The sequence below is a fragment of the Eucyclogobius newberryi genome, unplaced genomic scaffold (genome assembly GCF_026437365.1).
Source record: "Eucyclogobius newberryi isolate DKJ021-1_F unplaced genomic scaffold, fEucNew1.0.hap1 SCAF_11, whole genome shotgun sequence".
NCBI lineage: Eukaryota > Metazoa > Chordata > Actinopteri > Gobiiformes > Gobiidae > Eucyclogobius > Eucyclogobius newberryi.
In genome coordinates, this window is record NW_027315735.1 from 21910007 (window position 1) to 21934913 (window position 24907).

A 24907-nucleotide genomic window follows, 5' to 3' on the forward strand; every position below is an offset into this window, starting at 1 on the left:
AAGCGAAGATTGCAGCTTAGACTTTGGCGAAAGTGCTGCAGGAGAGTCAGGGGAGAGAATAGCTCAGGATAAAGTGACCCAGCCTTGGCCTCTCTGTAATTAAATAACACCCCAGTCCAGGAGAATGTTAACATTTCAGAGAATATCGGCCTAGAGAAGCAAGTCAGGACATAATACCATGAAATTCTCTCATTTCATTCTAACTAGTGGTTTAAAGGGTACTTCTTGGAAATGGAATAGTGGGGGCATTTTCCCACTGGAGTTCACCTTCTACAATTGCCTATCAAGTTAAGTATTGAGAGCATAAGCTCCAATTCTGTAAGAGTTTTTCAATTTCTTTTTTAAAGATGCAGTATGTAACTTTTACAGCATGTGCGTGTCTCACAGTACGGCACTAAACATATCTATGTATCTAGTATTTCAACAATTAAAGGTTGGTTTTCCTATGAATACCTTGAAAAACTTGCATTCTTAATGTGAACGGGCTCTGCGTTCCACAGATCTGCCCTGTAACTTGGCCTGGTGCTTGTCTTCATGCACATGAAAATATCAAAGGAATTACTATTTTTTTGTATCTATTGCCTAAAAAATATTGTTTTTATGAAGGAATCTTTTTGCTTGGAGAAACAGGACTTTTATAGGTACTTACGGAGTTATTACCAAGAAATTAAACAAAGCAATGACCACTATAAACCTCTGACTTAAATGTTTATTAAGGCTTATAAATCAGAACTTTTAAGGGGAATAATATCTAAACTACACAAATGCATTAACAATCTGGACAGCCACTCTAATACATATATTAAAAATGAATGAGTAAGAGAAGATAATTTTGATCAGACGGCTAAAGAATGGGAAAGTAAATATAGGTCTTATGAAATCACATGTTTGGAAAGAGTTAGGTTAAAATATATCACGTTTTCACAATGTCAAATTGCTCACTATTATCACTATATGGATCATCTTTGGCATTGGCATCCCGCTGATGTCAGAACTACAACCAACAATTTAAGGACTGGATATAATGATGGACATTTAGGCTGAGCAAAATAATATGTCTGTTTGCCGTAACCCGACCGACCCGGTGTGAAACTAGCCAACTGAAAAGAAAAATATCAGCATTTTGTTGAAAAAACTTAAAAATCTTTTTTTTCCCTATTATTTCGCCGACCCGCCGACCGGTCTTTCCTAAACCACCGTGTTGAATATTTTTAACACGTTGGTAAACATGTCTTTCATCCCAAAGGACTGATAATGTACTGTGCAATGGACGATTTTTTTCAGCCAATTTTTTATCATATTTCCTCGTGGCGTGGATAAATCATTTCTCCTGCCACGTATCAATCATAAAACGCACCTACCGCTCACCTGCAGCCGCGTGCGGTTCGTCCCCACGTTTCCGCGTGCCTAAGCGCATGGATCTATCATATTATAGTTCCCTCAGTGTATGGGGCAAAATGAAGACGGAGAAAGACAGTTCGAGCTGACGCAGAAGTGGACAGAAATCTACGGGAGACGAGAGATGTGATACGCTCCGTTGCGCTAATAAACAAACGCACGTGTGTGTTGTATCAGTCCGCACGGGGAGTGCGCATGCGCACTTCCACCTGCGTTCTCAAATCGCCGAAAAATCGTCCATTGCGCCTTTAAGTCCTCCACATGCGTCTGTATCAAAACAGAACGTGCATAGGTGTCGTTATATTGCCTTTTACAAGTGCCTCTATTGGCGCCACTGATGTGTCCATAATACATGTCACGCTCTATCACAGTGTGACTTGATTGAAATTTGACTTACGCAATGCATTCTGGGATTGAAACGGGCCCAGCAGCGTCATCACAACAAACATGGCGGCGCCAGTGTCCCCCGCATGTTCCCCCTGCTCGCCTTTAGGATTTAGTCTCCCGATCGGGTTGATTGAGATGTTTTCCGTCATTGACTGTTGAAGCCTGACCCCTGGCTGTCACTCCGAGTCAAAAAATTGCAAAATTTGGATATTTTTTTTTGCCTTCAAAGTAAAAAAAATAAGAATTTGCCTAGCGTCCGACCCACTTAAAAAATGTTGGGTCAGGTTACAGCAAACATACAATTTATTTGGGGTAGCCTTATGCCGAAATACATGATAGGACTATGTTAAATGTTAGTCCGTCTCTCTTTCTTCTATTTATGTTTATAAAAATAAAACAAAATATATAGTGCTTTTATGCATCATTTCTGTATTGGTATCGTGCCATTTCCTTGGTATTGAAATCGAGTTTGACATTTCAGTACTGTTTTTTGCCAGCCCTGCCCGTTACATGTTCTCTTTTTGCATCTGATAAAATGCCTACACCAGATAAATTCTTGGTTAACTGGTTGGTTAACAGGATATGTGATCACCATGGTGTTTTTTTTTTGTAAAATGGCGTAATACTGACAAAACTGATGACTGCAGTATTCATTCCAGTTTTGATTACAGAACCATCTTAAATTTGAGCTAATGTTTCCCCCACTTGTCATTTGGCGTCACTTAGCTTTACCCAGACATAACATAATGCCGCATGCTTTGCCCCTTCTCTGCGTCTTCTCCAAATCTCATTTTCTCTTCGATTTTTTTCCTTCTCTCTCTCTCCTCTGCCGCAGCTCGCCTCCCCCTCTCTCCTCTCTTCTTCTGGCTGCTGAGGGGAACCATGCATCCTTCTGCACTTCACTGGTCAAACACACAGCCTCGCCGCCCTCATTCCCTTCTATAATCAGGACACTCAGCGCTGCTACGGGGATGTTACATTTCTGATGCATCACTTGAGATGGCTGGCCTGGAATGCTAGTTCAGAGCTGAGGATTAGCCTGCGGACATAGTGGGCTAATAATAATCAAATATATATTCAAGAGCAAAAAAACCTGAAAAAAACTGTCATGCACGCAAGGTATTTGAACGCTATTGGACAATATTCTGTCAAGAAACTGGCACCAAAAATCAACCAGCTGCAAGAAGGGATGTCAAGATTATAATCTAAAATTGTGATTATTCAGATCACGATATAATGATAAGAACTAAAACGTAATAATTGTGGCAGTTTTAGAAGTAAAATGACTTACAATACAATCTATACTTCAAAAGGTGCTTCAAGTGCTTTTTAATCTGGCTGTTTATGTCACATTTGCGTTATAATTTATAAAGTTTGATTGGATAAAGCTGGTCAGCGACTAGAATCGAGATCTATTAGACACTGTAAATGAAAGGAGATTAAGGGTTTAACTGTTCGACCGTGACAATAATCGCAAATATCATGACATCCCTTTTTGTGAGGCACAATCCTACGTTTTAACCGTACAGAAAATTGTAATAAAAAACAGAACAAAAACCTCCTAAATCTGAAATGTGGGCAAAAAGTGGACCTTTAAGACTTTCAGATGGCTCTCATAGTAAATGTCAATAATGATTCTATCTCTTTAGTGCTTTCATGTCATGTTTCCTACACAACACCACATCCTTATACTCAACCATCTCCACATGTCCTATTCTCCCTGCTCAGTCATGGTCCCCACGTCCCGCTGGTTCCCACTCCTCCCCCTCCTCTCCTCAGACTGCCTCACACAAGTCCCACATCCGGCCTGTCCCGCTCCGAAGAGGGGGAGATGCTGTCACAAGCAGATAGCTCCTAAGTGCCCCGCGGGGATTGCATCAGCTCCTGTCATTTTGAGATGTGAAGTACTTCAGAACTGTTAACGCGGAAGGCAGGATCGGGTTTAACTGGTACAAAGCGGAACATTAGTCCAAAAAGCTTGTGTTTGTTTTATAGTTTACTGTTGGTCAAGTGATGTTTTCAATCAAAAAGATGTATGTCGTTTGGCGTGTTTAACAAATTATGCCTTTTCAATTCCATCAACTGTTTTAGGTTTTATGCCATAAGTTGAAAGAGTGAATTACTCTTACTTCAAATCTGTGCAAATGACCATGGCTACTGAATATATCGATAGCATAATTCAAGATGAGCTATGAGAGGGTCAAGATTAGTGTTGTTGGTGTCACAATTCCACAAAATCTAACTAAAATTCAGCATTAAAGAAAAGGCTTAATACAGTCCGAATTTGATACTACATTTGTAGATTGTAAGAAAAGCTTTGAAGGATTTCAAAGTTTCAAGGGCTTTAAAGAATGTTTTAAAATAAAGATGTTTTCATTCATTTTAAATCTGAAGCCTTTGTGTAAACAGGGATCATTCAGCTCAGGGCAGTAGAAAGTGGAGTATCTCAGAACAATTCCTTCAGAGTTAGAAAATTACATTTGGATTGATTTCAGAACATCTCGATTTAAAAAACATAAAAGATTGTCCAAATGACTAGCTTTGAAACCTTTTCTACAATGGATAAACTCCTGGATGAATGTGAGATTGCACCGATTTATTACAACATTCATTTAAAAGAAACGTTTCTAGACAATTTGTTTGTGTTTTTTTTTTTTTTTTCGAAACTTGTTCAAATTAGTATGTAAACTATATATGTTTTTGTATTGATGTTTTGGACAACCCTAGCCATGGTTTTTGTGTGTGGAAAGAGCTTACAGCATGACTATAGACATGTGAGGAAACGATCTGCACACAATTTACACATGCAGTCCGACTATATTGCAGACTTGACTGTCGCCTGACTCCTTGCAGACTTTGCACATGAAGTGAACAGTTTGAGCTCTGGTGAGTTGTGTGTGGTGTGTTTGCTGCTGGTGATGGATGATGGGAATAAGCAGCGTGGCCGTGGGACGCTCCATCACTGACGCTGGGCACTGTGGAGTTCCCTCAGAGGAGATTAACTGCACTGTCCAGAACCTCGCAACTGCACTTTTTAGTATGCATCTGTAAGTGTTCTCCCGATGAACTACAGAATAAGACCAATTGGAAGTTATAGAATCCTGAGTTAGACTTTTCTTCTGAATCTGAAACTTTTTGATTTATCTGTAGCCTTTTAGGTTTAGGGTTTTCTTTCAAAGTAAATTACACAAACAAAAATGTGGTGCTTGCTACAGTGAAATGCTATACTTTTTACAGGCAACAGTGTTTTAAATTATTCATCACTCTGAAACCCATAGATAAAAAAGCAGGACCTGTTGTAGTGACTTGTTACATAGTTTTGATCAGGAAGTGAGTGAGGTTTTAATTAATATGTAATTTACAGTGACCAACATGTAAAGTAATGATCTACTTTGATAGTTGATTACAAAAATCCTGAAATAAAGCATATTATGTTAAGTCTTGAAATGGACATTTGACCCATCCTTCAGTGCAGCTGGGACCTCGTTTTAGGCACAATGGGCGACCACAGCGCTGTGATAGGAGCTATTGAGATTGTGTTCTTGAAGTTCTCAACACTTAACTAGAGTTACTACTGAGTTACTAGTTACTGAGTGGGTAATAGTGTCCCACTCAGACACTAACAGAACAGCTCAGTGAATGCCATACGCTGAGAATCAAACCTGGGATTTCACTGGTAAGGTGACAGTGCTTAATCTTTGTTACATCACTGTGACAGGAAAATGTATTTTGTTCCGACAAACAGAAAATAATCTTGGTATTAAATTTGTCCAAATCGTCAACATCTGGTCTTACTGTCATACAGACGGTTACAAGTTCTTTATTTGTTATTATACATGGAAGTTGTACAACAAAAGTGTACGGATGGGGGTTAGTCCTGAGCCGCTGTGACTGTGGTCCAACCTGATCAACATGTTTTTTAAGTTTCTAAACTGGAGTGGACACTGGGAGGACATGCAAACTCCACACAGAAAGCCTTTACTCTGAATCTGAGCAAGCACTAATCACTCACCCACTTTGTTCTCTCTCTCTCTCTCTCTCTCTTTTTATTGAAGGAAAAATAAACCAACAACACTATTCTCATGCATTTCCTTGAGGTCTGTGTCACATTTATTTTCTCGTGAATAAATATGAAGCGACTTAACACAACACATTTACATATCTGTGGAAAACTTACTGTACATAGGCTCCCTTTGTTCTTCAGCTATGAATGCCTCTCACATCCACACTTTAGCTGTAACAAATTGCTATGTATAGAACTGAAAGGATGAGAAAGTGACCCGGGAACCGCAACCACCCAGGCCGCACACTCCCTCATCATTATCCACTCTGTTTGATTTTTCTTCTGATCATGTTTTCTGTCTTCAGCACATCTCACTGATATTGCCCTGTGCCTGTGACAGAAGCTGCTGAGCAATCCCCACAGGTCCTGCACTACTCTCAACTCCATCTCTGACTTATGTGTCACCGCCAAGGTCTCCAGCCATCACAGTGTGTTTGAACACTGAGCAGAGGTGGGGTCAGACAACACGCCCTCAAGACCGTTGCATATGCTACTTCATTATTATGGAAGTGCCTGATGTTTGCACACAGAAAATCATCACCCAGAGCTGTTCAAACGTTATCATGGAGATATCCGAATTGTTATAACAATGTTGTGAAATTGGACCTGTGGCTGTGGGGAAATCACTGTATAGGATCCAGTGTGGAAACGTCCCTACTGCCTTTCTTTGCAACAGATAAAATGAAGGCATGGAGGCTGATAAGGGACAGAAACCCCTGTTCACCTCGAGAACACTGTTGAACAAAGTATGTCATGCAGAACCATCCCATCTGTGTCAAACCCATGCCCGATGTGAGGTGCAAGTGGAGCCAGAGGAGTGCTATTATTATCAAGGCAACAGCATGTTTTACCTGCTTATGAACAGTGAAACGTGCAGAAAAAGTAGTACATAGATGAGCAACAGGACACTGGGAAAATCCCTTTCCTCACCTTGACAGTGTGTGACCACATTGCGAAGGAAAATCTTCTAAACATATTGACCCTTCCACTGTGGCTGTAGGCGTTTTTAAGGGGGATTCATCCGGGTATGAAACATGTAAGGCTTATGATATTCTGTAATTGGATTTCTCAGAAAGCTGGTGACAAAGTCCCTCACACGCCACTAATCCTCCCAATCAGCAGTGCAAGGCCTGGACTTGTCTCTGCAGTGAATATGGAGGGGAGAGAGAGAGAGGAGAGCGTGAGGGGAGAGAACATGGCTGATAAAGACGGGCGTGGACTGTGGAGACGTAGAAGGACAATAGACCAGAGAGAACACCAATATGCTGCAACCAGGGAGCAACAACTGCAACTGAGTGAAAGCTTTGCAAGAGAAGTGGAAAGGAATACATCATTTGGACATGGTTTGCCTCTCATTGACAGATAACTCAAAGGTATTGCCATCCACACCGCTCTGTCCTGCACCGCTAAGCCACGTCACATTTTTACGTAGGGTGTTTCTATTTTAAAAACCAAAGTATGTGCTGCCCGGTGGTTAAGGCGGCCGCAGATATGCCAGGCTCTATGTGCAGCTTGAGTTGGAATCCCGGCTCCGACAATTTGCTGCATGTCCTCCCTTTTCTCATCCTCATTTCACGCTGAGCTGCTCTGTCTAATGAAGCCTTCGGACCCAAAAAAATCCTTCAAAATACAAAAAACTGACTGGAGATTAGTACTTTGGCACCAAACAGGCAACAAAATGGTTTCTACATGAAGGACAATGTGCTTTATTTTTACAATTTTCAAAGATTTAAAAACAGATTTATAATTCATTCTAAACTAATATGAACTAAACTAATTTCTAAACTTTTTAAACACACTCTTAATGACAGAAGAGAAGGGGCAAAGCGGCGTTTCTGCATCACAGCACCTGCTAACAACGCACCAGCACTACATCTGTGTTTTTAATGGATAAACGCATTTTCCAAGTAACTACATAGAAATACGTACAGGGTCTTCAATATGAAAGTAAAGGCCGCTTCCTTCAAAGTCACTACTTCGTGTCCTCTGGTCACCGTTATGCAGTTTGTGTAGTTGGAGATGTTAATCGTCAACTTGGGTTCGGGAGCAGGACCACGCCTCAACCTCTACTCCTCCAGTAACCACACCCCACTCTTTAACCACACCTCTAATTACCCAGAAGCCCTATTTATAAGGCCCATCCACAGCATCTCTTGTTGTCTCTGCTCTCTCGACCCGACCCTCCCACCCCATGTTTCTATCATCTTCACCTTAACACATCACCATCTATGGAGGGGGGGGTCCTGAATCGGCTAGGCTGATCCCCCGAGACGGAGCCCCCATCCTGAGTCTCTACCCAGCCAACTCTCATCGCTTCATCATCGCTCCATCATCACTATTATCAATAAACATTCTCTCATTCATATTCCATTGTTGTGACGTGGTCCTTGCTAGTGAATAGGTCTAGTAGTGAAGCTTACACAGATGTTATGCCTGATGCCCTCCCTAACCCCCGACCCCTAACCCTCTCCTTAAATGCAGATTTGGGCCCGAAGGATTTAGTCAGTAGAAGTTGGGCAGGAGGGTGTGGAGAGCAGCTAAAGGGTCGGTGCAGACAGAGTTCAGTGTGTCGTAGCAAACAGAGAGACTGCGGCTGTCAGATCTGCTCGCAGACGCCGCCTTCATCTCCGACTGCTCCAGATCTCAGAGCCGCACAGAATCACAGCAAAAAAAACAAACTTCAGGACCACTTTATGACAGACGCCTCAAAGGAAAGAGGATGCTGGAAGAGACTTCACCCATCAAAAAGATTAAAGAACAGTTTATCGTATCTATCTGATCACTTTTAACTAACACGTTAGATGTGTGATGGCAGTTCAGGTACTGCTTTTTCTCAATGGACTTGTTTTAAATCCACTTTTCCACCGCATAAATCATCATAAACACTAAATTCTCTTTTCAGAATTTGCTGCAACGAGTTTTGATATGCACAATTTCCAAATAACTTTTATAACTCCCCATTATCTCTTTGTACACAATGAATCATTGCTGTATTTTTGCAGACATAACTTAAGATGACATGTTTCTGGTTGCCACTTCTCACTGTAATATTTCATGACGGTTATTTCTGTGCTTTGGGCTTTTTTTTAACTTCTTCTGATTCCCCTCTCACGCCACCAACAGAAAATGACTACCCACCACTTGCCAGCCCACTTCCTGAAAATAAACCCGGTGCCCCCTGAGGGACACTCATCAAATTACACGTCGCGTTTCATATCATATGGCCAAACCACAGAAATCTCCTCCCGGTCGAGAGGGGATTTGAATTCTTGATTACAGGGATACATTTTCAAACAGCCCCCCTGAACAAACGGCTTTGACTTTGTGTGGAAGTATAATAGAATAATTCAAAGAGGACAGGAGATGGAACTGGCTGTTTAACCTTGAACACATCACGTCTGGATTTCCCTCTCCTCCTCAGCCATGATCGGGGTATGGTTAAATATGTAGGGTCTAGCGGCGCTTTTCATCTTATTAGCGGCCTTGCAGAGAAGAGGCTGAATAATAATGCAAGGGAGCAAGAGGGACGGGTGAGGGTTGAGCCACTGACTGAGCTGTGATCGTATATACTCTTCAATAAACCTCCAAAACCAACGCTGCACTTGCCGTTCAAACTTTATAGAGGAGTTTTAGAGGTACACATTATGCTATGATTGTATTTGAAAAAACACAAAGTAAAGAATACCAAATCTGAACAGCAAGCTCTGTATTTAAAGATGAGAACACAAAAAATAAAGTAAATTTCCCCCCCTTTGGCGACTGACATACGGTTCATTTTACTCCGTCGTCACCTGTTCCTCGCTTCCTTTTATGTAGGCAAGTCACATCCTGTTTGACCAGATGGTGGTACCCAGTGGTCGTTTTTTATTTTTCTTAAGTGACCTGTGGGTATCCTTTGTCGTGCTGTTACTTTTTAATGGAAATGGAATCTTACACGTTGCACTGCTTCACACAATATTTTCATAAGCCGGTAACCCACTGGCTGAAGAGCTTGAGGCGTCAATTTTTTAGTTGGAACACAATTTTAGTTCCAAGATGGTGCTTTCTTTTGTAAGTAAATGGACACATTTTATGCCTCACTCTATCACCAGTAACAAGGATTTGTAGTCAACTATAGTGCCAAAAACAGCTTGCACAATGCCTTAAAAAGACACGCTTTGTCTTTCAAGGTTAAACTTTTCACAATTCTAGTACAAGTCAAAATAACAGCAACATATCATAAGAAAATCAGCATTTGAATCCATTTATTAATTTGGGTTATTTCTGCAGCTTATTCTTTTCTTGAGACAAACTGCCTGAAATTGAGGGTGGAATTTGTACTGCCTTTTGCACAAACTTTGGCCATTTGAGAGCAATTTTAGAACTTAAGCTTCTTTATGCATAAAGAACTCCGAGTCTATCCACTTACAGCTTAGCGATGGGACTTAAACAGAGGCGGCTGCAGCAGCCAGCGCCACAATGGACTGGAACAAAATGTCTCCCACAAAAGAAGAAAGAGAAGGACATTGACATCAAGTGACTTTGATAGGACTTCTTTTTGGCCTTAAAAAAATAATCTGAATTAAAATCTCATAATTGTTTTTGTTTAATTGAAACATGTTTTGCATTTTTATCTTATTTTAATACTGACTTGATATTCGACCATGTTTTTTTAATGTATTATTCCACCTGTGCTTATACTTCCTTCCGACCACTTCCCGTAATAGCCAAACATAGCCTGTGGTCACTGGATCTCTCCACCTTTAGATTCGACTCTCACTCAGAAGCGTTAAGCCAGTGAACTCCTCTTTTATCAAATTGTAGCTCTGTCAAAACTGCGAAAGGGCACTGGCAACTGAGCGCTAGCTTCCCATCGAGGTCTTTTGCTGTGGATTCTTTTTTTTTTTTAAAAAGCCTTTTCATTCTGCAGCTGCGATGGATTTGCTCTGTCATGGCTCCAGATGAGGTTCTCTGATATGCGCGGCACGCTGCGTCAAAAGTAAAGCCACACCATGGACAGAGATTAAAAAATTAAATTAAATTAAGGGACGGGAATGGCACTGGGAGGTGAGCCATCGGTCGATAATAGAACTTTTCAATATTTTATCCCAGTCATGCATGGACACACACGAGAAGGAACGGACCACCGCCTCGGAGCAACCGCCCATAAGGTTTCTGACGTAGCCATGTGTGAAATGGCAAGAGGCGCACAACGGCAGCATTAGCACAACAACGAATTAACCATCGAAGGAAAAAAACAGTGGAGGGCCATGGCTGAGCGAGCACATCATGTTCACTTAATTCTCACTCATGGGCACATGAAGCACCATGGCTGCGAGATGTATGTTCTGGAAGAGCACTGGAGTGACATTAACATGGAAATGTGTGCCATTTAGATCTTTCCAGAAAGCATTGAATAGATTAAAGTCATGATCTCCAAACCTCCACCAATTGGTCAATAGATTTAAAGTACATGTTTGCGCTACAGAGTACATGCATAGAAATGTTTTGTCGAGACCTCTGGGCTTATCTTCTCCTGACCCCTGCACGCATTCATACAGTATACAGTACAGTATCTTATTTATATAAGATAAATAAGGCTGTAAGTAGGGCTGAAAATCAACTCGTTATGTCGAATAATAGGTTTATGTTTTAGTTGACCAAATGTTGCTTGTACTTGTCACCAAATTATTGTATTATTTTGTATTATTATTATTTACAAATAAACAGTTTACTTGTATCTTTCGGTACAAATTGTTCTTTGGCATGAGATCGTGTGAGCTTGTGTTTTTTTGTTTGTCTTCAAAAATCCCAGAGCCAAGTGTACACAAACTGGATCTACTCTGAGTGGGAAAAAGGATCTACTCTGAGTGGGAAAAGTGGAGGCGCTCTTCAAGGTTTCAAGAGAAATGTCAGAAAAAATGTGAAGGGAAACTCTCAGCATATTACATATGAACATACAGTACATCTAAAATGTGTTCTAAACAGTCTAATCTTGACAGCATTTTATGGGAACGACTTTAATAAAACCAAAGCAGGAGAGAAAGCTGTTTTGATTAATTTCTTACTCAAAAGGATCTCTTTGCACAGGTGTATTCTTTAGGCAGCTGCTTGTACCAAACAAAACAATAGGCAATATGCTACAAAGTGCAAATATTGGCCCAATATATTCTAGAGTCTATGTCCATACTTTTGTCTAGTAGTAACAGCACGTTTAATGGCAGCAGCTGTTTTATTTGCATAAAGAATAATCAACAACCATTTTTCTTCCTCTCCTTCATCTTGCACATGCTAGAGTGGCCATACACTAGTTTTACAAGGTTATGATGCTCCAGTGGCCCGGCGACTGTGAACTGTCAGAAGCGATCAGTTGTGATGGAGGCCCTGTTTGGTGCACACACATGCAGCTCTGACACAGCTCAGCTACAGACGCTCACCTCATTTGAATCAGACCACAGAAACTTTTACATCAATCTGCTCAACGAGCTCAAAGACCCACTGCATTGTCAGACCATAATTGAGGACATGGGGATCCCTGACATGGTCTAAACATCCTCAAACATTCCTCATTACTCAAAAACTGGAAAAAACGAAACGCAAGACCTTGAAAAGACAGAATGAAAATACAGCCACAAAAGAGTGTAATATAATTTGTCGCATGTCTGGATATGCAGGGAAAATACAAACAACTATGTCTATGTCCTGTGCATTACAGTCAAAAGCATCTATCAAGTTCACTCAAAAACAACTGTTTATGCACAGAAATACTATAAAACAGCATCTTCACATGTAAAAGGGAAATTAATTCCACTAACTCACTCCATGCCTTCCTCTGATGTCCATATAAAACTATAATCTAAATAAAATAATGAGTCTACCATAGTCTGACCATTCAGAATTTGATCTTATACAACAGTTACAAAAAGCCCTATACCACAAGCATCCCACACACACTACACACTACTACTAAGAACTAAAATAAATTGTTATTGACTAAGGCACCATCTACCAATTAACAAATGACTAAATGTTTACAACTCTACATAATTCTTGTATACTTTTTACAGAATTTATGGTAATTAAAAAGAGAGCGTTCATATTTGGTGAGATTTTTTGCACATTCTATCCTGACCTTTCTCATCACAATGCAGCCAGGTGCCCAGTGGAGTCATGGCAGCAGCTTCAGACCAGGCTGAGCTATTGCGATTCAAGTGGGGGATTACTGATGCAGTGATTGTGGGTATTGTAGGCGAGTCGAGTGAACGGCCAACGGCTGAGTGTGACTGCAACTGCTGCGGGAACATCGCTGTAATGGGCTTTGTGCGAGAGATTAAATTTAATAAAGAACCGGAGAGATAGAAATGAGAATGACAGAGGGGGTGAAACCCAATAAAAAAATGCTGACTGTGAAACACAACATTAAAAAAGAAAAGGTATCTCTCTTTTTCTCTTCTCCGTCGCTCGTTGCCAGACTTTTCCCATTTTTGGAAAAAGACCATAAGGGTAAATGACATTTTGATATCTCCCGAAGCCCAATCTCCTTGAAGGGTTTTGCTCAATGAGAAAACAAAATGGAAATCAGCCGTCAGACAGAGCGTGCCTCTGTGAAGCACCTTAGTCGAATAGTTCACAATATGACATGGGCCTTATTCCTCTGAATTTTAATGCATGATGTGTGCTGTTTCATCAAGTCGGCTCTCAATCCCTTTGGCACTTTATAGTCTAAAATGCCAACAATCCGGAAATCAACATTGAATTTTGTGCCAGATGCCCTTCTTTCACAACTGTCAATTTGTGAAAGTGACTGTGGAATAAAGAAACATCGAATAATGTATAAATGAACAAAGAACAAGACACAGCGGTAGCAAAAAGAGCCGAATAAAAGAAACATGAAATGTAGAATCCCAATCATGAATATATCTGGCTTATTTCTTCTCCATATACCGGTACCTTCTTATCATAAACGGAAAAACACATAGCACATGTCTAATGCACCTCCCTCTCTATCTCCTATAGCTCTGACGTTTATAAGGCCAGTCAGTCTCTCCTCCATCACAACGTAGGGCAGATATCATCTTCAATAAGAGAGCGGAGACTTGCCCTGTCACTGTTGACGTATAGTTCGGAAACCCTATTATTTGAACAGTGGTGACCAGATGTGTGGCGTGCTGATAGCATGTCATGTTGCATCATGGCTGTCCAATCTTTGCCTTTTATCAATGAGTCGGTAGGACAGTGTCTAAGAATGAAAGATATTCTCGAATTATTATATATTTTTCTCTGAGCAGCCTAAGATGTACAGTAAATGTACACTTTTTATTAAACTGGCACAAAAAATAGACAAGGTGCAATGTATAGCTTTCTGGTTTTTGTGCCAAGATGACATCAGGTAGAAATGTTGGACTATGATTTATGTTTTTCAGGCATGGATAATATCAACGGTAGGAAGTGAAAAGGTTAAGGACACAACTGGTTCTGCTGCTGGGGTGGAAATACTTATTTTGTTATGAACCTATAGAGATGATTTGTGGAGAAACAATGGCTGTGATTGGCTGACAGCAACAGACCAGTTACAGAAGTGAGGTGTAGTCTTCTTGTTGAGATTTAAAGCTTGAGTCCATATTGTGCAGTATTATTCCACTGTGAGACATGCCTGGCAAACATATGTTCCACAGAACTAAATAAAATTGAGGTTGTGTGAAATACAGCTATGGGCATGGAGCAATATCCTCACAACAGCTTGATAAACCATCTAAAAATCATTCTCTGTTCAACCTCGCAATTCATCTCACGCCTCGAAAAATAGATGGAAGATAAAGGAAATCAATAGGAAATTCAGCTAACAATCCCCTCTGCAGGTTTGACACCCCACCAGAGATTGATAACTGTCAGGCGTGAGGGGGGGAAAAAATACAGAGAAATGTTGGGCTTGGATTTACAGCATGAGTGAAGATTTACGGCTTCTTCTAGTTAAAAATATGTCTCCGGGCTGCGCGCTACTTATGTTCCATGTGGCTGCAATGGCCAAGTGCCCAGTGTGTGTGAAAGATATAGGGAGATTTTGAAGGCAATGTGGGCAGAAAGCTGTTCTTTTATCAAACAACATCTGCCCGCGTCATTGATTCCTGAGAGAGAGAGAGAAAAAAATCAAGGCTTAAACGGCATCACTTCTTATCAGGTCTACGCGGCTCGGAGAATATTCTGATTAAAAATTAATTGTGTTGAATCTGGAATGAATTTTGAGTCCTATTCTGAATATCATTACAGCTTCAGTTTTGCAGCAGGGTTTTTGGAATAGTAACATGTCCAGTGGATGGGCAGCAAATTAGGTCAAAAACAGTTACCCTTCAGAGATTAAGCCTTTGGAGTCTTTCAGCCTTTTATATATTTGTAGGATGAAAAGCTTTGCATAATGTGAGTAGAGGAATGGCTAACTAAGCAGCATCCATGTCTAGTTTACACTACGCTTTTGCTGTGCATTTGCCACGGTTTAGAGATCAAGGTATTCCCCATGCACCTGACCTTCAAGGCAATGCTTTCACACTTGGCATCACTGGACCTGGGGCCTCAGAATAATGTTCCTTTTACTTAAAGGGATAATGCTTCCCTAAAGATCAGGTTTTCATCAAATCTAATACACACTATTTGTCCTACATTTATTTTATAAGGTTGTAAAAAGAATCCCATTGCTGCAACAATTTACTGAGAATTTGTCTCATCGAAACATCTTGACATTTTAACAAACATGTTGTCTTGACATTTTCTCAAGTGCTATAAAAATATTTCATAGTAGAAATAAAATACAATCACTGGTAAAATAAATAAATAATGTGTGCAATACTTTCATGTTTATTTTTATATTTTTGTTTTTACTCCTAAAATACAACTGTATTGCTATCTTTTCAGAGAATTTTGAATGTATTTTGGAATCAATGAGTAATTATGTGTGTGTATACGTGGATATATGTATGTGCATCCATACATTTGTATGAATATGAGGGAATATGTGTATATGAATGTTTTATGTGTATATGTTTTTATAGGTGTATATATTTCTTTCTCTTCTTTACACAGGTTAGTTTGTTTTATGTATTTGCTGCTGTGTGTTGTAAATAGAGCAAAAATGATAATAATATATTACACAACAATTACAAAAAGCCCATCCTAATACTGCAGTCAGAGAGTGTCTGTGTGAAGGCATATGTCAGTAATCCTGTGTCAGATGGCAGTGTCTGCCAGCTTCAAATGTGTGCACACTCTCATATGTATATAAGCCATAAACATCCTCCATCTGTGCCTCCTCAACATCTGGACTGAGAGACTGCCCCAGAACAAACCCACCATCCATGACGCCATCAATCTCACCACATTTCACCACACGACAGTCACTAAACGTACACTTTACAACTTTTACAATGGTTAATTCAGCTTTTCTGAAAGATAATGCTAATTATAGTCCATTAAAGGAGACAGATTATGTAAGACTTTTCTGAGCTTTAAACAGCAAAACGGTGTACTCTACAAAGTTGTTCTGAAATGCACGGGATTCTTGTATTAGTTTTCCAGTTCAGATTTCAGTCTTCTTTCAAATGTTGATGCTAATGGACAAATGTTAATTTGAACATAATCCTACTGTCAAAACATGAACTGCATATTGTATTGTAATGACAAAGCTTGTCAGAAAAATCGCAAAATTAAATATGTTTTTCTAAAATTCTTAAGATTTTCTTCAAATAGGCTCAGAAAATCTTTTATCATTTTCCCCCTATCTTTGCCCACTGCTGTGTACTTTTCAACTTTGTTTAAGAAAAAACAACACACACATAGTATCTCTTTTCAAAATGAAAGAACGATGAAAAATCTATTACCAACGTTTGCAACACAATCTGCAGACTTTACCACTATTCACCATCTTTTGTGTGTGTCATTCCATGTCTATTTTCCATTGCTGTGTTCTTTTGGTCACACTTTTCAGGCTGAGTTACAGGCTGCTAGACAGAAGAAGTGGTGCTACTACAATCACCTGAGGAGCCCCTCGACCGTGGCCTTGTCTGTCTCACAAACCTCTCTATCGCGCAGCATTTAACACCCGACATATTCAGTCTATCACAATATGCAAGGATCTGGAGATGACACTTTGGTGATTAATTGGACGATAATCAAACCTCAACTAATACGTTTATAGACATTTCTGTTAGATTGACATAATATTGTCTGATTATTACATGAGACGTACATTTTTGTCAATACCTCCCCAATGCTTAATGCTATAAATGCTACAGGCTTTTACACGGGTGGCCTCCGTGACTGCGTCCTATCGGCTGACAGGCTTTTCCATAAAGCACGGTTAACGGCCTCCTCTCCCTGTCCGCTGACTGCAGCTAACCGTCACCCCTGATTATTCTCCCCCCCCGCCCCCCTGTCCTCCCTGTCCTGCATCTAAAATGACAAATGCAATCACAGCGTCTTGCGTTTTATCCTACTTCCCTTTGCTCTCAAAAAAATGAAGAGTTTCCTGTTCAGTGGCTACAGCGGAGGAGGCCAGATCCAACATGGAAGTAGTGCCAAAGCTTTTAAAAGGACCAGGAAAATTCAATAAAGAGGGGCAGGCACATGTAAAAAAGGCTGGCAGCGGGGACACACGCCATTAGCTTAATGACAGAATGAGAGATGACGACTACTGAGTGGAGATTCAAAAGCCAAGCATTGCGAAATTCCCCTTTAACTGGTATCAAGGCAAGTGATCTAATAAATAGGATGGAGAACAGAGCCAAAATTAGATACTTGATCGTTTTTCTTTGCTGAAGATAAAAGGAGAATAAAAAGGGACCATGCAAATGTAAGTAAAACCAAAATGAAATAACCGAAAAATCTCTACTCTGAATTAAGAACGTCAAGATATTAAAATATACGTGTTACGATTATTGTGTGAAGAAATCATGATTTTACAATAATTCATGGTAAATGCACCATGAACAAACAACAATGAAATCCTTGATTCTCTTTCATTCACACATTGTCAAATGATCCTCAAGTACGTCATGAAATCAAACTTTCTGCATGAAAAAGTATCAATAATGTGATATAAATAGCCAGATAAAAAGCTCTTTACATTTAGGTTTAGTTGCATGTATTGAAATGAAATTAGTTACATTTCCTTTTGTTGTTACAATTATGCTGTGACCACAATTATCAATTAACAAAATAATCTTAACATGCCTATGAATGTCCTATCCAGTGGTAAAAATGTAATGCATCACTGTTATTTGAAATCTTTGTAATCTTTTGTAAAGTCAATTCCCTGACTCTAATTCGTCATATCATTTATTCTATGAGACCCAGATTTCCCTCTAACTCAGGGCGACGAATCTAATAAATAGCGTGACAAAACAGTAGCGCAGGTGAAGTGAAAGCGATGGAGGTGTCATTAAGTTGGCCAGCTGGAACCATCAAGAACATTTAGACTTAAGTCTGCTTGGCTTTCTTTGCTTTCTTCAAACTGACACACAAGTCGCTTTGAACCGGGTTATGCCCTTTCTCTCTCGCTCAGCGTACCTGACTTCAAGCTCCCACAGCTATTACAGAGCTAGCGCTTGTAATTAGCCTTTTCTCTATTTCTGATGTCACTTCAAAGTGTTAAGACCACCAAGGCTCGCGGCAAAGTCGAAGCCGGGAGGTGGAGCTGAGCATTGTTTAGCTGCCGGTCACTAATTCAATTAATCGCCAAATGCTTTTTAATCCTGACTTGAAAAGAAATGCTTGCCCCGTTTGATTCAGCGACACGTTCTCCATATTGTCTTTCTCTGAAGTAAATAACCTTCAGAGAAAATTGAAGACGACTGGCAGTATGCATCGGCCTGCACCGGAAAGGATGTACAGAGAGTGAGGAGGACGGATCCTGGTGAGTCACAGAGGACTTTGGCAGCAAAATGGGAGCGAATGGGAAAAAAAAAAAAAAGTTTTGGACAAAATGTCTTAATTAGTTTGAGTTTATCTTGATCAGCCAAAGAAGCTTGTGGCATGTCCAAAACCAACTGCACAAAAAGAGTGCGAATCTTATGAAGGTTGTCTGTGCTTTTAAATGTTTTAATCTTTTACAATGTTTTTATGTTAGTGCAAAATGTGTTAATGTTTTATGATGTGTGCTGCAGTAAGTCAGGCCCAGGTCAGCCTTGAAAAGGAGAATTTGAGCTTTTAGTTCTTGTTTTTTAGGTTAAATAAAGTTAAAGGAATAAACATCAAAAAGTCCAAGGAAATATCAAATGTTGGAGAGAAGAAAATGCCTAAAACACTTTTGTCATCTATGGGCTGGAGTTAATGTTCAGTAGAATATCATTTATACAACGTGAACTCAATTGTTCCTGCAGTTGCTGGGTTCCGTTTTCATGCCCTTTATTTACAGTGAACCTATAGAAAATTGGCCAGAAACTAGTTAATATTCAAACATTTCTGGCTTGGAGTCCCCTCGTCTGAACTTTCTTGAGACGTTTTGCTGGCTTCAAATGATAATGAGATTCATAAGAATGCAGAATATTGTATTCACCACCTGGCACGGTCCACTGAATTATATTTTAATCAATTCACACATTGCCCCAAATAGGTTATCAATCAAGCAGTTGTTTCTGTCTACTCGCTTGAGCTTGCAAACAAACTTAATTCTACTTGTACATCATCATCGGCCCTAAACTGCAAGGCCATTGTCAGCCAGGAAGAGTCTTTAATAAACATCTCCTCAGATTGAACCCAGTGAGCCGCAGGTCGGCTGTAGAGACAAAAATACCTCAGAACAATCCAACACCAATTGCACAAAAACTGCTGTTTATAAAAAAGTCGCAGAACAAAATGTGACTCATCCTCCAAACAATATAGTTATGCATTTATGTTTCCTTCAAGCAAACACAGAGATGTTGAAATGTGCAGAGAGAACGCTGTAGGACCGATTGTTGCAGGAACACGTTTTAGACAGAAAAATAGATTTAGTAAGGCATTCATATTTGTATGTGCGTTTTTGTGAACTAGTTGTAGTGGCAACTGGTCAGTAGGGATGTCAAGATTATTTGTTTAGTTTTTTTAATCGGTTATTGTGATATTCAGGTCTCACTACATTTCTACAAACTAAAAGTCAATACTCGTAAGAATAGAACAATGAGTAATTTCAGTTCTATGCTCCAAAAATAGGCAAACATATAAAATACCTTTTATCTGGCTGTTTATGTGACAAAATCCTTCACTTTTCATTCAGAAAGTTTGTTTTAGTTTGATAAAGCCATGACTTGTGAAAGAAAGCAAATTAAGTGTTTTATTGTTGTTTGGTCATTATGAGAACAATTATGAATAATTGTAAAAATTTGATGTTTCACTGTAGAAGTTATTTGCCTTAATAAGTGAAGATAATTGCACGAGAATGCGTCGGGTATTCATACTTGAAAGCCAAAGTAAAATCCAAATCATGGAATACTATTATAATGGTAGAAAGTGAAATGAAGTTGAATCTTAATATTCTATTCAGCTGCAGCATATTTGACATTTATTCATAGATAGGCCATCTGAAAGTAGGATTGTTATGATTACTGTGAAGAGAAACATCACACTTTTTTGGATTATTCATTATTCATTTTGACACCATGACAACGGTTAAATCTAAATTCACTTTCACATTTTTTTGGGGGTTCTCATGATCAGAAAATCATCAATTAACCTCACAATCTTGACATCACAGTTTCACCCTGTATTCATGAAGTTCTTCTTTGCAATAACAATGACAAGTACTGTAAATACATTTTCTTTTTAAATCATGACAACACCACCTGGCAATTGGCTTTCCAACACTGCACTAGGGCTGTAGTCGACTTAAGACCTGCTCTGTGCTTCAAGTAATCCACTATAAGACGCGTGACACTGGCAAAAAAAGCTCTCAAATCTATTAAGTATCTCTATCGTTTGACCATGTCTGAACCCAAAGTTCACAGACAAGACCAAAAGACTCAGGAGATCACACAGTTATACGTGTACACAAAAAACACTAGTAGATAGTGTATTTATCTGTAAAAACTCAGATTAAACTCGCAATTCACTCCCAAATCTCAAGATATCTCATTCCATGCTCTCCTTTCGTCTGTTTTGAATATAAACAAACTGAGAAAACGCTTGGTCGTCCAAGAAACCATCAACCAATGAATCGAATAAACAACTATAGAATTAAAACAACCCTTCACCGTCAAATACGTCTTCATACCAATGTATATGCACTTGTGAGATTTCACCAATGTCATGATCTACCAAACAGAGCCACGATTCCCGCAGGACCGCCTTATCCTCGCGCTTTAAACCTGCTCCTGAAATTAATTAGCTTTTCATATCTCGCTTTTTGCTCCGTATATGCTTCCCTAACTCTTCAACATGCGTGAAATTGCACCGCGCTATCTAATATTTATTCCCTCTCATTTACTTATTGTTTCTGGTCGACGCGTTGGTCTGTCGACGGCGATATGACGTTCCACCTCCCTCCCCTCTCGCTCTGCAGGTCTGGGGCTCGACTCATTCGCTGCCGTCGGCCGGGGAGTTATAGATTTTTTTTTCTTTCTCCCCCCTCTCTCTCTCCCCTTTCACCCAATGACAGCCACGGCGAGGTGCTATGAGGGCTGGGTGCTAATGAGCTGACTCTGCAATGCTGGGGAGACGCTCGGCAACCGGGGAGACGGGAGGAGAGAGGATGCAAGGACACAGAACGTCATCGGGGTCATTACGAGCGCCGCGCACGGGGTTAGCAGGCGGGGGGCTAAAGCCAAGATATTTGTTGCCCAAGTCGACTGCGGAGACAAATAAAAGTATCAAATAAATTACAAAATGCACTTGTTTTTCTGCTTTGAGCCGCTGTGGTCCTAACAACATGTGCACGCCGATCAATAAGATAGGCTACTACTAGTACGCAGTGATGAAGCATTCATAGGTTGTAGCATTAAGTAATAAAGCATAAATACATGAAGAGTGGTACATTATTTACTCCCCTTTGCCCGTTTTAAACCAGAAGTCAAAGTATGTGCATCGGGATCTATAATAAAACTTAAAGGGGGAAAAATTACACTAAATCAACTTTAATGAGCGTCTCACCTTGTTACCATAAAGTTCCCTCATCATTACTTGACTCAATGTTGTATTCTGATTGATTCTTACATATTTGAGTAATCCTGTACTGTCCTGCAACTGAGGCTCGAGTACTCAGAAATCCCCTGTATGTAGTTGGGATTATTTGAAAAAATGAAAGTTCCGACACGTTGAGTTCTAAAATATCAAAAATAAAACATATAAATGACAATCCACTGCTTGTGTTGAACAGGAAGTCAGTGGACCTGTTTCTATTACTAAGCTGTTTTAGATCAATATTGCAGTTTTCAATGAACAAAATGTTAAATGGTGATCTACCGGTACTTATGCTATGCTAGTTCAAATCTAAGTACTTGGACTGAGATTATCAAAGCACTCAGGACAGTTTTTGACATCATCGTACCATTCAATTTTAGAACTACGTATTTGGGCTTCAAAACTCCTGCCATGGACACAATCAGTGGATTTCTCTGGAACATACTGTTGGCGGCAGGGCAGAAGACCATAACAAAGATATTACTGACAAACTGAACCAACATCATTTGAAAATGTACTTCTTTGACAGACTATGGGCTACATGGGACTTTGATTTGAATGTACCGTGATCCTTTAGATGCTCTGTTCTCCTCGTGTTATTTCTATTTTGTTTTTTGCTCTCTGGTCATGCTCTGTTTTCTGTGTTTTATGCGATTAATTGTAGTTTTTGATATAATATGTCTCCTTTAAATCACTAAGCGTGCTCTCTTTGGGGTCAGTAGACATTTGTGACCAGCCCAATGACGCACTTTATCTCCAATGTCACTGGAATTACTCCTTAAATTCAGCAGAACTACTTCATCTGCATAAGAATATGTACTCAAGAGGAAAGCCTAGCAATTAGTGTATTCTTGGTCCATTCTCTCAATTAGAATTAAGGGAAGTTCCTATCCACTGCTTCCATTCAAATGTCTTCTATAGCACACGGCGCAGAGTCCTTGACAAAATGTTGATGTTAATTGGCTGTATTTTCTTTTCAAGCCATGTATGTATACATTATGTTGTCAAGGAAACTTTTAATGAGATATTGTACCCGCTTCTCTCTTTAGAATGAACCGTATATCAAATAAAGGCTAATTTCTAATCTATTGCTAGGTTCACATCCAAACTGGGATTAAACCAGGGCCAGAATCAAGTCCACATCAGGACTAAACCACGATCAAACCAATGAGCAAGAGTGACTGCAGCTTATACGTGACATTTTATTATTCAACCTATGTTTTCGCGCTCTCAAACCAGCAAATTCTCACCATTTAACTACTGCACTACAGCAACTATGCCGAATAAATAGTTAAGATGGGACAATGCAGTGGCAATTGCATATTAATAATGAATATGCAGAATACGTAATCATAAGAGAAGGCCGAGTAAAAGATGTGATGCGGTAAGTGAATTGAGATGTTCGGCTGACACATAAGGTCCATTTAAGTTGACCATAAATAATTCTGCCTGGACAGAAGCAGCAGCAGGAGGATGAGGAGGAGGAGGAAGAAGAAGAAGAAGAAGAAGAAGAGAGTGGACAAGGCTGAGATAGAAGGGAAATACTTACACGCATGGGTGACTGAAAAGCTGTTGGACGACTCGAGGTTGTCAACGTTGTAGTTGAGGTGGAAAGGCTTTTCAGTGGTGTTTTGGTTTGTGTTGTAGAGTTGGACAGCGAACCTGAACGCGCTGTGCTCCTGGACCGTGGTGCGCATGAAGAGCCCCCCTTTCAGAAGAGATCACAGGTTAGAGATTAGATTAGGACAGTCTGATCCGGCATTCCTAAAGCGCCGCGCTCTCATCCGAGGAATGGCTTTAATAAGAAGAAGAAGCATATAGGCCACTACATGCGCGGCGTTGCATCAGTTGGAGAGCAGTTGGGATTGCGCGGCATAACTCTTATCGAGCCGCCCGTCTTCCACTGCTGCAAGAAACTAGAAATAACCCCACATGAACAACTATAGCATCAACACTTTCCAGTTTGCGCAGCGTGGCACAAATAACACAATAATCCCGTCTATTTTCTTTCTTTGACATCAACTTCAATGCAGTGGATTATTGGGTGTTTTTTTTTTTAATTCAGATACGCAAAAAAAAAAATACATCCTTTGCAAACACAATGCGCGCTCAGTCCCGACGCGGCCGCGATGGACGACTCACCGATATTGATCTGATTCGGGAAGCCGGCGAGCGATCCGTCCGCGAGCCACAGTAGAAATAGAACCGCGCGCTGTGCCATTTTTGGTCCCGAGCTGCCCGTTTCAACTCCTCAAAGCGTGAGTCCGTGTGCGCGCGGTCATATGTTCTGTGGAAGGGGATGGAGAGCGCCGCGGCAGTCCGGCGGAGACGGGAGGAGGATGACGGTCGGTCCGCACAGTCTCACCGCGCACCAATTAGGTTAATTCAAGAGCCGTCCAGCTGCAGAGCGGGTTTTCTCTCTCTCTTTTTCTTGTGCAACTGAAGATCCAGCGAAAGAAAAAGAGAGAGAGGAGGAAGAGAGGAGGGAGCGAGGGGAGAAGGGTGGAGAGGGGGAGAGAGAGATGATATGAACTCCGATTGGACCCAAGACGGCGTTGGTCAAACTTGATGTGACGTTAAATTCCAAAAGCCACACACACATAACGGTTTTATTGTAAGGGGCAGACGCACGCGCGCGCACTGCCCCGCCTGTCAATATGAGCCTCTGCGCGCGCGGGGAAGGGATCGATAAGGAACACTGCAATCTCAGGTGGCCAGTGATTGTGACGGGCTCGGACACTACATCTGCTGCGGATGCTGCGGATGCGGCGTGTGTCCGTGATCGTCCCGCGCGCCTCTCGCGGCACCGCACGGTCCGGAAAGTTTGATAATTGACCGCACGCTGAGCATCTCCGCATTGGCTTCGTTGTTCATTTGGTGGTGGTTTTTCCCTTTTATTGTATCAGCAGAACCAGCTTGGAATCATGACAAAGTACATGC

The 24907-nt window shown here is 40.5% G+C and overlaps 1 protein-coding gene across 4 annotated transcripts in view; it reads right to left on the minus strand.

Annotated features, from left to right (window-relative positions):
• gria3b (glutamate receptor, ionotropic, AMPA 3b) overlaps positions 1–24401 on the minus strand; it is a 100951-nt gene extending 76550 nt beyond the window's left edge. For 2 of the 4 annotated variants that reach the window (XR_011925924.1, XM_072438063.1), the window contains exons 1-2: positions 24110–24401; positions 23517–23675 (exon numbers count right to left, since the gene is read on the minus strand). Coding sequence is in view for 3 of the 4 variants with exons in the window: in XM_072438063.1 (XP_072294164.1) it covers positions 23517–23675; positions 24110–24188 (238 nt within the window). In the remaining variant the exon portion in view is untranslated. The remainder of the gene's footprint in view (positions 1–23516; positions 23676–24109) is intronic. The other 2 variants (XM_072438048.1, XM_072438055.1) reach the window with 1 other exon arrangement.
• Between the last annotated feature and the right edge of the window lie 506 nt (positions 24402–24907).